This window comes from Dreissena polymorpha, chromosome 15, assembly GCF_020536995.1.
Source record: "Dreissena polymorpha isolate Duluth1 chromosome 15, UMN_Dpol_1.0, whole genome shotgun sequence".
Classification (NCBI taxonomy): Eukaryota; Metazoa; Mollusca; class Bivalvia; order Myida; family Dreissenidae; genus Dreissena; species Dreissena polymorpha.
In genome coordinates this window covers 64,843,769-64,864,424 of record NC_068369.1, presented here as the reverse complement: position 1 = coordinate 64,864,424, position 20,656 = coordinate 64,843,769, and the positions used below count along the sequence as shown (strand labels likewise).

At 37.4% G+C, this 20,656-nt stretch overlaps 1 protein-coding gene across 2 annotated transcripts in view; it reads right to left on the bottom strand.

The window, feature by feature from the left end:
* Positions 1 to 20,656, bottom strand: part of LOC127859350 (schlafen family member 13-like) — a 58,547-nt gene that overhangs the window by 18,968 nt on the left and 18,923 nt on the right. Inside the window, exons 9-13 of one of the 2 annotated variants that reach the window (XM_052396696.1) lie at positions 19,445 to 19,558; positions 17,304 to 18,039; positions 16,334 to 16,779; positions 9,970 to 10,058; positions 9,227 to 9,743 (exon numbers count right to left, since the gene is read on the bottom strand). In XM_052396696.1, the coding sequence (XP_052252656.1) occupies positions 9,282 to 9,743; positions 9,970 to 10,058; positions 16,334 to 16,779; positions 17,304 to 18,039; positions 19,445 to 19,558 (1,847 nt within the window). In that variant the 3' untranslated portion in view covers positions 9,227 to 9,281. Of the gene's footprint in view, positions 1 to 9,226; positions 9,744 to 9,969; positions 10,059 to 16,333; positions 16,780 to 17,303; positions 18,040 to 19,444; positions 19,559 to 20,656 lie in introns of those variants that run through there. The other variant, XM_052396695.1, reaches the window with a different exon arrangement.

Below are 20,656 nucleotides of genomic sequence, written 5' to 3'. Positions count from 1 at the left end.
TTGTTTCTGTCACGAGACAAAAAGTCTTCATTTTTTACATAAGCCTTCTGTTTCTTTGCTGAAACTCACAATAAGATTCACGTTTGTTTCATTGTCTCCGTCGCGTGTTGTCTTTGTTATAATGACCGTCTTCGTAGTAATCGAACCCCACGGTCGCTTGTTCGTAATGCATTTTCACTGAATCTACATAAGCCTCGGCTATTGCATTATATGAGTCGCCCTTCTCCATGGTCAAGGATGCAGCAAAGTGCCACCATCATGCATCTGTTTCATGAATAGTTCATCACAGCCTCACATGATGTGTCTACAGCATACTCTCAAATTGCCTGAGCGATCTGAGGCTTATCTGCTGTACACAGTATGTTCTTCGTGTCAAAGAAGGCTGCAGGATGAGAGCTCAATTCAAAAGACAATACGACTGCAAGGGAAGGATCTCCAGATTTTGACACCACAGGGAAACGCTGGAACAGAAGAGCAGGATAAAAAGCACGGTCAGAAGCGATCTTAACAGCCAAGCTATTCCCAAGAGCTTTGGCTCTGTATTTTCTCGTGAATTTATAAGCATAGACTGAGTTTCCTATGACATCTCTTATGATCGTTTTCCCAACCGCCTCAACTGCATGAACATTCCCATCTGACCCAGCAACTATCTTATTGACCATGTTTCTCAGAGTAGGGTTAGCTGTGTATGGAGAGCAGGTTGTAATCTGTGTCTGCATTGTCTCTAGATCAAAAGAATCCCATTTGATGCACGCCTCAGTTGAATCTTTGTGTTGTGGAATTGAAGTATAGGTCAGATCTGTGAAATACTGCATCCCACTGTAGTGCTCGGATGATGTAGATAGGGTCCAAGGGGTTTGCATTTCCTTGGCAATTTCACAGCCGTGAGTTAGACCACATGTGCTTTATAAACACATCATTAATGTTTGCTCAATGACAAGATCACGTCCTAGCCCAGCATAGCACTTATGGCTCCTACAAACAACGTGAAAACCAATACCGAACTTTCCATAAACGTCTGGGTGCGTTTTCCTCTAGGTCGCTTATTTGCAGCAAAGATGGATAGCAAATCGGGCACTGCCTGCTAATGCATCAGCCAACACCCAGTAGGATATGCTTTAATCAACACCCTTGAATTGTTAATCATAAGCTGATAATTCAGCCATACTATGCTTGTCTTTGAGGTCTGGGCAAGTTCATGTTTCTTCTTCTCTGAAGCCCTCTCGGGTTTGATATAAATGGCATAACATATCATCTGCTAGCATCATTTTGCCCCTAAGAAGGGAAGAGTACAAATCCTTTGCATGATCCAGCAGTATCTGAATGTCTGGATCTTCCTTGGTCATTTCAGCTGTAAGCTGGCTGTGTATGCACTTTTCAACAAGAAGATGGTGCCGTGAAGCCTTCTGGACATTTTTTCGTGTCACAAGTATGTTTTTGAGAGCGGTTTCTGCCATGAGGGATCCTCTCTCTCTCCCCCCCTCAGTTTTTTAAATACTTTGTGGCGCATCAGTTTTGATTTCAGCAGCCTTCCTACAAAGGTTGGTCAAACGTTACAAAGGTGTGAAGGTTGTGGCAAGGTTGCAAACTAAGGCTTATGTTGATAGAATGCACGCTTTGTCCCTATGTACATATTCATCATAGGCAAGAATTTGAATGACAATTGCAGCCCAGGGTACTGTATTTTCTGGTGCAAGATACTCATCATTCCCTGCAAATTCAGTGTTGCCTGAAGCTGAAAAAAATATTGATCCTCTTGTCAAAATCCAAAAATCACGGCAAGTCCAAACTATGGCGTTTCACATAACAAGCATCACGTCAAAAGTAATGGACTTACGTATTGTGTCGTTTGACGCCATGTGAGATTTCTGTGTCACATAATACACTTAAAATTTGTCTGACAATCGTTATGTCTTCTTTGCCCCTCGAAACCTCGGTATAGACACCAAAATCATCAATTGTGAGTGGAAAGTTGCAATGATCCTTAATAGATTTAGGTGGCCATCTTGGAGGCCATTTTGGACGCCATGTTGGATTTGTGTGTAATATAATAAACTTAAACTATGTCTGGTGATCTTAATGTGTTCTTTGCCCCTTGAAACCTATGTATAGCAACCAAAATAATCAAATTTGAGTGGATATTTACATAGTTATGATAATTAATAGGGTTTGGCGGCCATCTTGATGGCCACTTTAGACGCCATGTTGGATTTGTGTGTACTATTGTAAACTTAAACAATGTCTGATGATCTTTATGTGTTCTTTGCCCCTTGAAACCAATGTATAGACACCAAATTAATCAAATTTGAGTGGATAGTTACTTAGTTATGATCATTAATATGTTTTGGTGGCCATCTTGGCGGCCATTTTGGAGGCTATGTTGGATTTGTGTTATATAATAAACTTAAACAATGTATGATGATCTTCATGCGTTTTTTGCCCCTTGAAACCTATGTATAGCCACCAAAGTAATCAAATTTGAGCGGATATTTACATAGTCATTATCATTTAATTTTGGTGTCCATCTTGGCGGCCATTTTGGACGCCATGTTGGATTTGTGTGTACTATTGTAAACTTAAACAATGTCTGATGATCTTTATGTGTTCTTTGCCCCTTGAAACTTAGGTATAGACAACACATTCATCAAATTTGATTGTATAGTTACATAGTTATGATCATTTATAGGTAATTGGCGGCCATCTTGAAAAAAAAAACTTTCCGGAGGTCCGATTGTGGTAAACTTTTGATTTGTTTTAAAGGACCTTCTACCCTACCTCTACCCTACCAGGATCAGTTAAAATACCCTTTGTAGCAATTTTTTGGTGGTTGAAGGTATTTTTTTCATAAATTGACCCTATTAGTACTTCTTGCTAAAAACAGTTTTGGCGGCCATCTTGAAAAAAATGCTGCCATTTTGAATTTTTAAGTGGCTAACGTGCTTTTTGAAGAAAGGGAGACCTTAAAAGGTAATTAATGCCAAATTTCATGCTTGCATCACTAAGTGAAAGATTTTTTCAATAATCAGCGCAGCTAATACCGAACGACTTACTCCAATCTCTCTCCCCGCAGTGAGCAATCCAAATAGGCCAGTAGCGACGCCTAAACCTAGCAATGCCGCCCTTACTAACCCTACACCATCCGCTCCCAAAAACATGGTTCTACCCAGGCAATGTGGCTCACCCTTTGCCTTGGCACTGTCGTGGCGATCTTCCCGCGCGACAAGGCTAAGGCAATTGGTGAAGCCTTTGTAAAATTCATCGGAACTGAACAAGTGCGACCTTTGAAAGAGCTTAAGTCCGGTCTGTTGTTTAAGAATAGGAAAGATGCGCTCTATAAAGCCCAACAATTCTCATTTGGTAGCTTCGATTTTAAACTCACGGCGCAACCAAATTTGGCAAGGGAATCATCCAAATCCCCAAACACGCGGACATACAACAACTAAAACACGATCTTAAATCTAAGCCTTATGTTGAAGCCGTACGTAGTGGAACACAAAACAACTTCATTTCAATCACTTTTAAGACCGAAAAAGCCCCAACCAACATCCTAGGCCACAATGTGAAGCCCGCACTTCTCGCTAATCTCCGTTGTTTTAAATGCCAGATGTTCAGACACGCATCAAACATATGCAGAAATTACCCGAAATGTTCACATTGCGCGGGTAACCACTCACACGCGACATGTTAAACAAAGAGCACCAGAGTACCTTAAGTACCAAACTTCAATCAATAGTAAAAATTTATGGTTAACTAACCAATACCTACATAACATAGAAACAACAAATAAGCGACCCAATCTAGCTCAATTAGCAAAACAATTAGCCGGAAAATCAGAAGCCGATATATTTGCCATCCTTAAAAACAAATTCTTCAAAAACGAGGCGGAACATCCCTCCATCCCAACTAATCCTACACCTCCAGTGCACCCAGCACCAACGACCGATCAGAACACAACTCCTAAACAAGCCACAAAAACTACCACCACACAACAACAACAACAACAACCTAGGCAAATCCAAACTTCTCAACAACCTAATAAAACAAACACCCCTGTACCTCCAAAACAACAACATCAAACACAACGAGCTCAAACACAACGACCTACAAGGCATCAACACCACAAATACAGGCCTCATGAACAACGGCGGGCTCGCCTCTACACAAACATAGGAACCGACTACGCATGGGCCGCAATTGCTCGACTCCCATCATGCGCCATAGCCACAGCAATAGGCTCGCGCCACCATTAACGGACTACTTCTGTCACGCCTACGGTATGTACTAATAAATCTATCTCTCTAGCTCGTACAATATACCACCTCACTTCCCCCAATGTCTACGACAAGCAATAACAACCTCTCCAACCTTACTGTTTTGTCGTGGAACGCCCGAGGGGTGGGCTGCCATAAGACCAATCAGAAATTATATGAGCTACAAAATTATGTAAACAATAATGAAGTACATGTTATATGCCTTCAAGAAACTAACTTTAAAAGTAAAAATATACAAGTTCAACTAAAAGAGTATCAAGATCCCGTGAGATTAACAGAAAGAGAAAAAGCAATGGGCACGGGGGTAGCTATATATGTAAAATTGGGCATCCCATTTACTGAAATCAAGATTAACCAGAATTGCCCCATTGAGTCGTGTGCCATCACACTTTACCTTACTTATTTTCCGCTACAATGAACACACTAGATCGTACAATTAATGACCATAATGCCCAAAATGACAAAGATCTAATTAACCTTTCCCTTTTTGTAGATGACAGTGCTATATGGACCACCTCAAAATCACCTAAACTAGCAGTTACCAAAATTCAAAAAGCCCTAACTGCTATAGAGACTTGGAGTTCAACATACGGCTTTCAAATTAATTCTACAAAAACTAAAGAAATCGTTTTCTCAAACGGCGCCTCCAAAGCGACACCTAAAAAAATTGCAGACCTCCTTCAATTAACACTATGTTGCACACCGCTTCCGTACCTTGACAAAATTACTTTCCTTGGGATGACATTCGATAAATATTTAACATGGGAAGACCACATCCTTAAATTATCAGTGCGCTGCCAAAAAGATCTTAATTTCCTAAAATGCATCCAAAAAAATAATTGGGGTACGTTTAAGAAAGCACTGATGCGTATTTACAAAGCCACTTTCTGGGCAAAGCTAAATTACGGAAGCATAGCGTATAACTTAGCCAGCGATAAACTACTAAACAAGCTGCAAGTTATTCAAAACACGGCACTTAAAATTATCACGGGCACGCGTAAAACCACAAGCACCGTTCTACTTCATATCGAGTGTGGAATGCTTGATCTGAGCCAGCAAAGACAAATAAACCAAATAAAATACCACGCACGCACGAAGTCTATGGAAAATAAACTCCCAATCAACCAGATGAATGTTCAAGCGCTTAACATATACTATCAAATAGACAAAATTAAAGTACAGCAACCCACCTATTACAGCCTCAGGGAACGCTCCAAACCTGACATTGACTTTCATCTCTCAACACTAATTAAAAAATCCGAAATCGACTCTAATTATAGCGCGGATATAGCCCTTAACTATATAACTAATAAATACGACGAGTACATACAGATTTTCACGGACGATAGCAAAAACGAGCAATTAAAACTAGCCGGTGCCGGGTATGTAGTATATAACCCGCAAAATGCCGTTATCCATCACAGCAGTGTAAAATATCAAAAAGAACTTTCCGTATATGCCTGTGAACAAGCGATAATTAATGACGCAGTATTGTGGCTAAACACACTTGAAACACACGAAAAAACAAACTACGCGATATTAACTGACTCTCTTAGCGCATTGCAAGCACTACACGCAGGTTCATTGAAAACGGGTCCAGACTTGATATGTGCAGTTTTAAAAGGTATCACGAAATTGACTGGTAAAAACATCTCTCTTAATTTAATATGTAGGCATCTCGGGCAACGAATACGCTGATCAACTTGCAAAGATAGAATCCCAAGAGGGCCTACCATCCGGGTTAAAGTCCAGCACACGCGAACTTATCGCCATAATTAACCAAAAAGCATACAATGAATAGGACCACCACTGGTCAAAATATGGCGCTGATCATGATTTACCATTAATCACTAACCCCAGCCACAAGATCCATATCTATAGCCACATTAAAGGGATCTTTTCACGCTTTGGTAAATTGACAAAATTGAAAAAAGTTGTTTCAGATTCGTAAGTTTTCGTTTTAGTTATGATATTTGTGAGGAAACAGTAATACTGAACATTAACCATGCTCTAATATAGCAATTATATGCATCTTTTGACGATTTTAAAACCTAAAAATTATAAAGCGTTGCAACGCGAAACGATTGAATAATTTGGAGAGTTCTGTTTTTGGCGTTAAATTTTGTGAAACTACGAAGATTGCTTATATAAGGTATAAAATACGTCAAAAATGTGTACTCGGCGGAATAGCTCAGTAGGCTAAAGCGTTTTTACTTCAGGACTCTGGCAGGACTCCAGGGGTCACTGGTTCGAAACCTGCTACGGGCAATGTTCTTTTCCTTTTTTAATTTTTTTTCTTGATTTTTTACTGGAGCTTTTACGATCCAATGTTTACATTTATCAATATAAAGCATTTAATGAATAAGTTAAAAAAATGCCAAAATCTGTGAAAAGGCCCCTTTAAACAAGAAGATACGCTCATGCGCCTAAGGGTGACTAGGTTACATGGCGATTGCTACAAAACTGTTCTGTGCCCCAAATGCAACATTTCGAACACCTATTCTTTATGCCCAGAGCATTCACTGCAGCGACTAGAATTAAGTGCAGGGGTAATAGCAGCGTACAAAACAAGAAACCGTCGGAGACGAATGAAGCTCCCCAAAGCTTTTTTTGTCACAATATTGCACTTCATATTCAGATAAAAGGAAACGTCTTGAGGGGCATAACTTTGGACAAAATAATATGATGGATGGTTTAGAAACTTAAAAATTTCAAAGGGCCATAACTCTCTAAATAAATCATTTAACCAGAACCCACTAATAACATGCGCATCTCCTCAAGGTATTTAAGCTTCCCATAAAGCTTCATTGAAGTCCAGTCAGAAGTTGGGGAGAAATAGCCCGGACAAGAATTGCCCTATATGTACAGTTTATAGAAAATTTCAAAGGGCCATAACTCTGTGAAAAATCATCCGACCATAAGCGGCTGATAATATGCACATCTCCTGTTGGTAGTGAAGCTTCCCATAAAGGTTCATTGAATTCCCATAATAAGTTGCTGAGAAACAGCTCGGACAAGAATTGAACTATATGTACAATGGAAAATTTCAAAGGGCCATAACTCTGTGAAAAATCATCTGACCATAAGCGGCTGATAATATGCACATCTCCTGTTGGTAGTGAAGCTTCCCATAAAGTTTCAATGAATTCCCATAATAAGTTGCTGAGAAATAGCTCGGACAAGAATTGCACTATATGTACAATGGAAAATTTCAAAGGGCCATAACTCTGTGAAAAATCATCCGACCAGAACCGGCTGATAATATGCACATCTTCTCTCGGTAGTGAAGCTTCCAATAAATTTCATTGCATTCTGGTCATTAGTTGCTGAGAAATAGGCCGGACAAGAATTGCACTGTATGTACAGTTAATGGAAAATTTCAAAGGGCCATAACTCTGTGAAAAATCATCCGACCAGAACTGGCTGATAAAATGCACATCTCCTTTTGGTAGTGAAGCTTCTCATAAAGTTTCATTGAATTCTGGTCATAAGTTGCTGAGAAAAAGCCCGGACAAGAATTGCACTATATGTACAGTTAATGGAAAATTTCAAAGGGCCATAACTCTGTGAAAAATCATCCGATTAGAACCCGCTGAAACTATGCACATCTCCTCTTGGTAGTGAAGCTTCCCATAATGTTTAATTGAATTCCGGTCATTAGTTGCTGAGAAATAGCCCAGACAAAAATTGTGCACGGACGGACACATGGACGGACCGACGAGGCAGCGACTATATGCTCTCCCCAAAATAAATTTTGGGGGAGCATAAAAATCACTGTAATTGATCGCAATCTACTGTTAATGCAGCCAAGCAGGATCGGCTCTATTGTAAGGCAACATGTTTTCAAATTTTTGCGAGACATGGGGTACCTCTATAAAATATAAATATATCTCACCTCCTACAAAAATGACCTTATCCGATTTGCTTAGAGCGGTCACGTGCCCATGGTGTATTTTCCATACACCCCGAGTAATTTCCATACACCCCGAGTTATTTCCATACTTCTATCAACGTAAAAAATGGCGTCTGTTCGATAAACTGCTAATTAAGTATTGTTATTAATGTATAATATATTCTATATAATGTATACTATATACTATAAAGTATATAATATATAACATATATTATAATATAATATATAATATATATATATATATATGATATATTATACATGATACATGATATATCATATATTATACATGAGATATGATAGATGATATATCATATATTATATACTAAATGTTATATATTATATTATATATTAAATGATATATTATATTATATATTATACATGATATATTTTATTATATAGTATATTATATATTGTATTATATACTATATATTATATACTATATATATATATATTATTAGGAAATTAGATAGGATATTAGAAGAATAGATAGGATAGATTATATTAGATATATATATATTAGATATTCTATTATCTCTTCCATTTTATTTATTATACTATTATTTATTATATACTCTACTTATCTCTTACTCTTATTATCTATATCTCTCTATTACCTTACTCCCTCATCTATTACCCTATTATATTATATATTCTATGTATATATATATACTTTAAAGGTATTCGGTGAGATATATCGTTACACTGTTAGTAACTGATGATGTATGGGATATACACCCTCAGTAATGTCATCCCATACGAGAGCGACCATCAGTTACTAGCTTCGCTCTTGTAGGGTATGAAATTACTGAGGGATTATATCCCATACACCATCAGTTACTAACAGTGTAACTGATAATACTAGTCACCCCAATAAATTAAGTATTCCGACAAATAGACCACCAAAAATAATCTCTAGGTTGACATTAAAGGACAAAAATATTGGATCCGGCTTAGGCGACATGAGATTACAGTGCTGAGGGGCCTACTAACAGCACATATTGATAAATAATAACCTGTCACAAACTCAGATAAAACACAACCCACCTATCTTATTCTTTATTCGAACATAAACAACACACATACATTCTTTTCCACAATTACAAGTCCTTAGGTGTCAAAATCTTGTCCAACTTCAACCTCAAACTGTCCATGAACACAGCCTCTCCCTCCTTACTTAGGTGAACACCGTCAGGACACCAGTGTTCTTTCTCTTTCACGTATACCATTGATGCTACAGGAAAGAATTTCGTCACGTAATGGGCGATTGAGTTGCGCATTGCATTGAAACGGTCAGAAGTAAGAGCGGGGTCTTGAAAAGCCCACCGCTTGCAAATGTCGGCCACCACCACGGTGGCGACACCACGGGCCGTCACGAGAATGCACAATTCAACGATATACCAGCCGATCTTACGTGGCCGGCACGTGGGAGTGATATCGTCCCCCCCCAAACAGAGGATGACCACATCCGGCCCCCATTGCAACATCTGCTCTAGCAATTCCTGATTTGGCCTGATGACACTCATTCCTTCCTGCCCGAAAAATCGGTAACAACCAGGCACCTTATAAACAAAAGAAAACAGCATAAATATAAACAGATATGCAAGGATACTGCGAGTATAAATATTAAGAGGAGATACACACAAAGAATTAAAAATACTTAGTTAATAGCCCCCCGCAATGTACTCTCTCTTTTTAGCGACATGCGTTGGTAAACTTCAAGGAAAAATAGACAAATAACACTCATTACGATACAGAACCCAAAATTAACTCCTCAACTATACATACATCAGGGATCCCACCACAGCGACTCATTCGAGTGACATAATTGTCACCGTAGAAGGCTATCTTGGTAGTGGAAGTTGTTATATTGGATACTACAATAAAAACATGACTCCCGCTTAACTTATTTATACCCTGAACGGTGAAAACTACGCGACAAACAAAACCAAGCTAATCACATATAAAAACATCAAATTAAAGATAATTATTTTTAATACCCATTCTCCTGAAACGCCGCCCTAAAAAGGTGGGATAAACCGCCTTTCAGCACTTGGTACATAACAAAAATGAATATTCCACACCTAACTCCTAACCGAGAACCGCTGTCTTTAAGCGCGAAACTATTACCCTTAATTCAATACTGCCAGAAACATCAATCAGCTCACTTTAATAAAATATAAATATACTAGATACATCGTGTCCTAATCAAACTAACAAATAAACCGAAAACCAAAACCCCTAAGAATGCATTATTAAATCAAAGGGCTGAAGGCACTGTAGGTGTTCACTGTTGTATAAGTTCAGACGCAACTCAGTTAAAAAAAATATGTTAAAGCTTTTTATGTTGCAAGTTTTAAACAGGAAACTGTCGGAGACAGGTGATGCTTTTTTTTGTCACAATATTGCACTATATATTCAGATAAAAGGAAACGTCTTGAGGGGCATAACTTTGAACAAAACAAGGGCTGTTTGTAAAACATGCATGCCCCCCATATGGGCTCTCCGTTGTAGTGACAGCCATTGTGTGAATATGTTTTTTGTCACTGTATGTCAATGACCTGTGAAATGTATCCAATTAATAGTGCAAAAACCAATCAGGACCTATACTAATCAATTGTCTTTGATTTTTTGGATTCCTTTCACACATTTTGACTTATTTGACAATATGTGAAACGTGCACACAATTTGTAATGTTTTATTTATTAATGGTAATGAAACATGTTATTTATAGCAGTTAACTCCCCTAGTCAATGACCACCATAGATAGCAATGCAATCTGATTAAAAATAGCCAAGGCTAGTGTTGTGTATTGGGCAAATGTATACAAGTGCAACTTGACCACATGACCAGTATCATGTGTTTACCACACACAGAAGTCAGTTATGTAATAGACCATTAATTCCACTCCCAACTTTGGCCACTTGCCAAGATACTGACCAGTATCAGATGGGGTTGTGAAACTGTGTAAACAGTGAACACCAGTCCATGTAATACTGGCCTACCACTTGTACTAGTTGATTTGGAGTTAATACAGTAATGCATGTACAAATGAGACACTAAGCTCAAAAGTTAATTATATGTGCCTCTGAAAACTAACCTGAGAGAAGTGGGTTGAAATTTACAATCTTTACTTGGCATTTGAGGAAATCTGAACTCTCAGGGTTTGGATAGAACATCTCCAAATTAACTTTTCTTTACACTGTTGTTATTTTTGTTCAATACACAAATATTAACCTAACTTTACAAATCCTGTACAGTAAAGGAAACTAAATCTAAGTTGATATTTTAATATGCTTGATCCTATTTATGTATTAAATTGTTTTATACATACAAACTGTGTTGCTGTTTTTCAATTAACAAGCAGATTAAAAATTAATTATATTTTTATGTATAATTTGAATTGACAAAATTAAATGCAAGTTGCGTAGCAAGAATTACATGTTTGATTTATTGTCAGTGAATCGTGACATTTTCTCAATGTTTCAGACCACCAGTTTGTCAAAGCTATCAACCGCTTGGATGGTCAAGCTAAATAGAATTGACCCAGCAAATCACAACTGTCCTGTTGCCATATAATATTACATATCATATTACATTGGTTTTTTAAATGTTGAATTCTCACGTCATTTCCATAAACATAGTATTTACTGGCACAGAAACAAAGGCTTATACATCATTATGAATGAACATGTGTCAAAAATTCAATTTGTAAGTCTCTTTACTGGACAGTGTGAAAACAGAATAAACTAGTGACCTGAAAATCAATAGGGGTCATCTGCGAGTCACGATCAATGTACCTATGAAGTGTCATGATCCTAGGCAAAAGCGTTCTTGAGTTATCATCCGAAAATCATTTTACTATTTCGGGTCACCGTGACCTTTGACCTTGTGACCTCAAAATCAATAGGGGTCATCTGCCAGTCTTGATCAATCTACCCATGAAGTTTCATGATCCTAGGCGTATGCGTTCTTGAGTTATCATCCGGAAACCATTTTACTATTTCGGGTCACCGTGACCTTTGACCTAGTGACCTCAAAATCAATAGGGGTCATCTGCGAGTCATGATCAATCTACCCATGAAGTTTCATGATTCTAGGCGTATGCATTCTTGAGTTATCATCCGGAAACCATTTTACTATTTCGGGTCACCGTGACCTTGACCTTTGACCTTGTGACCTCAAAATCAATAGCGGTCATCTGCAAGTCATGATCAATCTACCCATGAAGTTTCATGATCCTAGGCGTATGCATTCTTGAGTTATCATCCGGAAACCATTTTACTATTTCGGGTCACCGTGACCTTGACCTTTGACCTAGTGACCTCAAAATCAATAGGGGTCATCTGCAAGTCATGATCAATCTACCCATGAAGTTTCATGATCCTAGGCGTATGCGTTCTTGAGTTATCATCCGGAAACCAATTTACTATTTCGGGTCACCGTGACCTTGACCTTTGACCTAGTGACCTCAAAATCTATAGGGGTCATCTGCGAGTCATGATCAATCTACCTATGAAGTTTCATGATCCTAGGCATATGAGTTCTTGAGTTATCATACGACAACCACCTGGTGGACGGACCGACATACCGACCAACCGACCTACCGACCGACATGAGCAAAGCAATATACCCCCTCTTCTTCGAAGGGGGGCATAATAATACGGTGGATGGTTTACCAACTTAAAAATTTCAAAGGGCCATAACTCTCAATACATAATCTAACGAGAACCCACAAATAACATGTGCATCTCCTTAAGGTAGTTAAGCTTCCCATTAAGCTTCATTGAATTCCAGTCAGTAGTTGGGGAGAAATAGCCCAGACAAGAATTGCCCTATATGTACAGTTTAAAGAAAATTTCAAAGGGCCATAACTCTGTGAACAAGATGTGTTTGTGAAACACAATGTCCCCCTATATGATGTTTGACCTTGAAGGATGACCTTGACCTTGTGAAGGATGACCTTGACCTTTCACCACTCAAAATGTGCAGCTCCATGAGATACATATGCATGCCAAATATCAAGTTGCTATCTTCAATATTGCAAAAGTATTCATAAAATAAGCGAATTGGGCCACATATATTTGACCTCTGACCTTGAAGGATGACCTTGACCTTGACCTTTCACCACTCAAAATGTGCAGGTCCATGAGATGCACATGCATGCCAAATATCAAGTTGCTATCTTAAATATTGCAAAAGTATTTATAAAATAAGCGATTTGGGCCACACATATTTGACCTCTGACCTTGAAGGATGACCTTGACCTTGACCTTTAACCACTCAAAATGTGCAGCTCCATGAGATACATGAGATATGAGATATGTGGCGAAAATCGCTAATTTTATGAATACTTTTGCAATATCAAAGATAGCAACTTGATATTTGGCATGCATGTGTATCTCATGGAGCCGCACATTTTGAGTGGTGAAAGGTCAAGATCAAGGTCATCCTTTAAGGTCAAAGGTCAAACTAACAAAACATTCAAAGCGGCAAAGAAGGGGACATAGTGTTTCTGACAAACACATGCCGCACATTTTGAGTGGTGAAAGCTCAAGGTCAAAGTCATCCTTCAAGGTCAACAACAACAAAAATCAAAGCGGCGCATAAGGGGACATAGTGTTTCTGACAAACACATTTCTTGTTTTTTTTCATAAATTTCATAAATGTACTTTTCCCCACCAATTGATGTTAAATTATAAATAATTTCATATAATAATAACATCTAAAAACACAGATCACAAAGTTAAAAGACTCCAACAACTCCATTGCAGCATATGCTGAACAATTGGTCCAGTAACGATGATGCTCCATACAACAATATGTGTTTTCACCATCCTTACTTATACGAATTGGGCTATTCTCTCTCTTTCTCTTTCCTTCAAACACAAACAACAACAATATAATAATAATAATAGTAATAATATTAATAATAATAATAATAACACAACATCTTCATGATAGTTTATCAGTATAGAACAATACTCCATATCCAATTGAAACTTAAGTACTTTTGGATGTAATTATCCTTTTTTCTTTCATATATTCCCTGTAATGAAATTCTGATTTGATTACATTCTATATAGTGAACCCTATGTCTAGGTCATCCGATGTTCACATTTCTGATTCCAAAACGGATTGACCAACTTGTTTTTTTAAGTTAAGGAATTCTAACCAATCAGCGCCATGTTTTAACAACAGCACCGCCTTGCGGGTGCAGACAGCTCATCTATTTTTCTTTTTAAAGGTGAAGGGACCTATCTCAATACTTCAATCACAAAGGAGGGAGGGGTGGGGTGGAGAGGGGTGTATAGTGTGGGGGTGTGGTCATTTACTACATTATCTTCCAAAAATAAGGGGAAAAAATGCAAAAAAATAATATTTTTTTTAGGGGGAGGGGGTGTTCTTGGGTGGGATGGTTTGACGGTCTTTCAAAAATAAAATAATAAAAATAAATATTTGTGGTTTTTTAATCATGTTTAAAAAAAAAAAAAATTGAGGGGGGAGGTCATTGGGGGAGGGGATTCTGGGGAGCATGGGGATTGGTTTGGGTGCAGTCTATTGTGGTATGTCAGGTAAGAGTTGTTTTGTCAAAGTATCAATCAAATCTGATCATAAATAAAGAAGTTATGGCAATGTTAGCAAAATTTAATAATTTGACCTTGAGATTCAAGGTCATTCGAGGGTCAGGGTAAAAATTGCCAGGTACAGTACCCTTATACTAGCATTAAAGTATATGAAGTTTGAAAGCAATAGCCTTGATACTTTAGAAGTAAAGTGGATCTAAACACAAAATTTAACCATATATTCAAAGTTACTACATGTAAGTCAAAAAAGGGCCATAATTTCATCAAAATGACAACCAGAGTTATGCAACTTGTCCTGTACTGTCCCCTTACGATAGTTTGTGAGTGTTCCACGTATGAAAGCAATAGCTTTGATACTTTAGGAGTAAAGTGGACCAAAAAACAAAACTTAACCAAATTTTAAATTTTCTAATTATAAAGGGCCCATAATTCTGTCAAAATGCCACTCAAAGTTACATAACTTTGCCTGCACAGTCCCCTTATGATAGTTAGTAAGTGTTGCAAGTATGAAAGCTATAGCTTTGATACTTTAGGAATAAAGTGGACCTTAACACAAAACTTAACCAAATTTTCTAAGTATAACAAGGGCACATAATTCTGTCAAAATGCCAGTCAGAGTTACATAACTTTTCCTGCACAGTCCCCTTATGATAGTTAGTAAGTGTTGTAAGTATGAAAGCAATGGCTTTGATACTTAAGGAATAAAATGGACCTAAACACAAAACTTAATCAAAATTTTCAATTTTCTAAGTATAAAAAGGGAACATAATTCTGTCAAAATGCACGCCAGAGTTATCTAACTTTGCCTCCCAGTCCCCTCATCATAGTAAGTAAGTGTACCAAGTTTGAATGCAATATCTTTGATACTTTATGAGAAAAGTGGACCTAAACACAAAACTTAACCGGGCGCCGACGCCAAGGTGATGACAACAGCTCTTTTTTTTTTTTAATAAATAAATAAAAATACAATCAACCAATAGAAAATCTTCTCTTTTAGCATAGTTTTATATGCAAAGATTCTTGTGTTGAGTACCTCCTTTATATTAAACGCTTTAGCTGTTAAAAGTAAAGCTATTTTTCAACTATTAGATTTTTATTAAAGCACCGAACCAACACTACAAAGTACCCTTTTATATTTATGGTTCAGCCCAGTAAAATTGGGCTGACCATATGGCAATTTTCAACCGTTTTAATGCATAGTATTTATGTCAGGCAGTTACTCGGGCAATGGTTTTTAACCGAAGTCCCGAGGGTAAACAACCCCATTAGTCAGTCATGAAGATTGGAAATAAATGTTGCCACAACATTGTTAACAAGGACAACTAGGTTAATGTTGATGACAGACAATGACCGACAGATCAATGGTGATCAATAATGATAACCATGAGCACTTTTTGCTAAGGTGAGCTAAAAGATGATTACAAAAGTTAACCATAGGTATGTTAAGCTACAAATTGGTTAACAGTGATCATCCAATGGCCCTTCAATATTGCAAAAATCTTACCTTACATACTACATTTCAAATTTACATCACTAAGAGGGACAAAAATACTTAAATAATTAACCTTTTCCTGAGGAGAAGTTGTGAGCCAATTTTGGCTGACTGAGTACAGACTGGAGTGCCGGATTCATGACTCCCTCCACATGTTCTGAGGCCATCATCAGGCGAGATGTGAAGTCAAATATCTCCTTCGTACTACGACTGACCTCGCTAAGCATGAAGTTGTTCTTGCCGATAACAGATGGCAAGCCGGCCTTGAATTTGTGCACCTTTTGCGAGTAGTCCATAAACAGCCAGAAATAGTTGCTACAGCGCTGCAGCTTTCCTGCTGTGTTCTGATTGGCCAATTTTTGTGCGAGGCTGTACCAATCCCCGTCCCAGTCTTTAAAATTCTGCACCTCATCCACAATTACGTTGCAGACCAGACCGTACTTTTGGGCCATCAGACTTGCATCCTGGGCATCTGCCATCAGCTCTCTCCTTGTCATCACCAAACACAGGTTGCATGATCTGTTTAAATTTATAATTAAAGCAAACATTAAAGATTTGATTTTTGTTCCGAATAATAACAATTAAGGTAATCATCCAGGACATTACAATGTCCATTGCTCAATACAAAAAGACCTTATAGCTGTTTAGAAATTTTGAAAATACTTTTCAATTATACAGTGACCTCCCTCTACACTGAACAACTTTTCACTGTTTTAGGCAGTTGAATATAAGAATGTGAGAATAGCAGCCAGATTTATTTGGATTTGGTATATAAACAATAATTATGTTGTTATTTCAATATTAATCTTAAAATGTATCATGCGTACAAATCATCTGAACTAACAAAACCTGTAAACGCTCTTATGACTTCTGTCAGCTGTTATTCAATTTATTCCTTTCAATACATGACTACGGAACAGACATGCTTTTATTCTAGAATTACTCAAATAATGTTGCATAATGAGAAGAACATTTTGCGATCAAAAACTTCAAACTTGAGAAAAGATTATATGAAATGTTCAGAAAAAAGAATATCGGCAAACCTGACAAATTCACAGAGTTTTTCATTCTCAGCCAGGTACAGAATGTTCTCCAAGTTTGTGCCCCGCTGCCTCAGTTCCTGTATCATCTGCATAGCAGCCACTGTCTTGCCCGCCCCTGCCGGTCCGTGTACCCACAATTCCTTGGTGAACTGCTGCGTCCATAGCAACTCAAACTGATCATGAGTCAGCAGAAAATAGTAGTTCCCAGTCTGAGTCACACACTGAGGCTGAAGCAGCTGAGATTTTGCCATGTATGACCCCATGCAAATGGCAATAGAGTTCAACAGTTTGTCAAATTTCCGCTTGCTGCCAGAGGAGAAGTGAGACGGGTAGATGTCTCTAAGAGACATCTGATGCTCGAGTACCTCTCGAACATTCGGCTGAGTGATATCCAAAACTTGGCAAATGACACTGATCTTTTCAGTGCACCCGCCATATTGGACCAGCCTATTCTTCAACATGGCCCCTGCCGTCTGAGAGTGCTTGCTGGCCATTTCTGACCAGGCCGTTACTAGAGTGAGGACGTGCACATTGTCTATCTCGGTCACCACAGCAACATCGCATATGATTTCTGGGCAATCGGACATCGGAATCTTCAGTCCCCAGCACTCCATTCCAATACATACGGTGTTACTTCCCTTAAAATAACTGAGAACGCTCCTAATTGCCTCCCTGTACTGTGGGCTGGCGTAGCTTTCAATGTACTGACGAGGCTGGGGGCAGCAATCTGTTTTTCCTAAAATTTAAAATAGGAGTCAGTATTATCAATTTTATTTGTATGCATAAAGAAATAGACAATTCTAAAATGATAGATGTGAAGAGCTTCCTATAAACATAGAGAGCAATTTTTTCAATATCTATTAAACAAGAGTAGAGTACATTGTGTCTCCCGTTGAAAAGGTACCCTGAGTAGATTTGTTTACCCTGAGTAGATTTTTTATGTAAAAAAATGTGTGCACTACTTGGGCTTATTAATAAACAAGATTTGTCACAGTCATAACAACAGGCCCCAATTGGTATTACATTGTCAAAGTAAGAACAAGATCTCAGTAAGTTTCAGTTATGGAAGAATCCAGATTTTAGTGCTCAATTATTTCTGTAACCACAGCAACTATAATTTTGGTTTTGTCACAAAAAGAACTTAATTTTTTTCCATACAACCCTCTATTCACATACTTAATTTCATAAACTAGTTTAGGTATTTTTTGAGTGACTGAGGATCCAGATGTTAGTTTTAGAGTTATTGTAACCAAAGTAACCACACATAAAAATTCTGACAAACAAGAGTAACAAGACTATTGCCAAGCAATATATGTCCCCTACCAGCTCAACCATTGTCAGATTTATATATATATATATATATATATATTTGTTGCCATAGCAACCAGAACTTTTCGACGTAAGAAGAAAATGAAATGCGTGCATAATGTCCACATTGCTATCTATCCATATTTCAAGTTTCATGAACAAATATGAAGAACTTTTAAAGTTATCGAATGATCCAGAAAAAAGAGCAGGATCCACCATTTTCAACAGTATTTCTAGTCTATTTGTTGTCATAGCAACCAGAATTATTGATGTAGGAACAAAATAAAATGACGTGCATAATCTCCATATTGCCATCTGTCCATGTTATAAGTTTCATGAAAAAATATGAAGAACTTTTGAAGTTATCGCAGGATCCAGAAAAGTGTGACAGACTGACGGACTCACGGACACACAGAACGCAAACCATAAGTCCCCTCTGGTGAAACTGGTAGGGGACAAAAATAACATGCTTATTCGCCAAATAAACAAATTCTCTGCACACTGTTTTTCAAAATATGGAATAGAGTAACAATGGTGTGATTTTTTAATCACATGCATTTTGATTACAAAACCTTTTATTTTTTAATCAGGTTGACAATTCTTGAAAGTTATTAACTGACATAGCAACTTTGTAAAATGACTCTGTCATTTCATAAAAATTAACCTCATGTGATTGGTCAGTTCATAAATATGTGCATGACCAATGAAATGCATAAAGTGTTAGGTGCACAATACAAAAAAATATATATTTGTAAAAGTTGCTTTTAATCAAAAACAAAGTATAGCTTGTGATTAATAATAATTTTATTTGAGAGGAAATCAAGCATATTTACCCAACAGCACTTTCTGTATTATTGTGCTGACTGTGTCTGGCAATGTGAAAACAAGTCTGGCTCTTGGAACCATCAATGACAGTTTTTGGAACCGATTATGTAACTCTGGAACATCTGGTGATCAAATTACAGTAGAAATAATGAGGGTTTTAGGATGGATATCATACAATTATTTATCACACATGTATTCAAATCATCACTTCTAATGTTTCAATTAAATTATTGAATTCGTTTAAATTGATAAAAAAAATTCATTGTTTATCTTTAAAACATAAATCAACATGTGATAAAGTTTGTAAAGTGCATCTCATTTCTTATGAAGTGTGCTTATTTGAAATCAACCCAATTCAATTGTGGGAATTAAAAATGAAGAGAAATGATCTAGTTTCAGTAACATTCTGTAGACAGAAAATATTTTTTTTGAAAATATATATAACAAGAGCTGTCAGAAGACAGCTCACTTGACTTTTCAAGGGCTTTACAGTATAACGTAAGCCATCATGGGGATATTGTTCATATTCAACATGGTCAAGGTACATTGTAAAATAGTCATATTCTAACTGGGAGAGGACCATAATTAAAACATATTGATCGCTTATGTTTTAAAGAAGTGGTACATTATGGACGATTCTGAGTTCAGGTATATTTTCCACAATCTATTGAACATTTGTAAAGACATAAAACAAACTAATAAGATAACATTTCAAGTTTGATAGCAATAGCTTGGGTGGGATGGTTGGACGGTCTTTTAAAAATAAAATAATAGAAATAATTATATATCACCGCATTGGTGCAAAAAGGTTCCATGTGCCTTCTAATTTCAATGCCACATGGAACCTTTTTGCACCAATGGGGCGATATGTGTTTTACCATATTTAATAAAATAAACAAGAGATGTGTTTGTCAGAAAAACAATGCCCCCTAATGTGCCGCTTTGATTTTTTTTAGACCGTTGACCTTAAAGGATGACCTTGACCTTTAACCACTCAAAATGTGCAGCTCCATGAGATACACATGCATGCAAAATATCAAGTTGCTATCATCAATATTGCAAAAGTTATGACCAAGGTTAAAGTTTTGTGACACATACAATGACAGACACATACAATGACAGACAGGCCAAAAACAATATACCCCCGATCATTCGATCCGAGGGCCGTGGTGGCCATGGTTTTCAACCAACCGGCATCATTTTTAAACTCGTCCAATAAA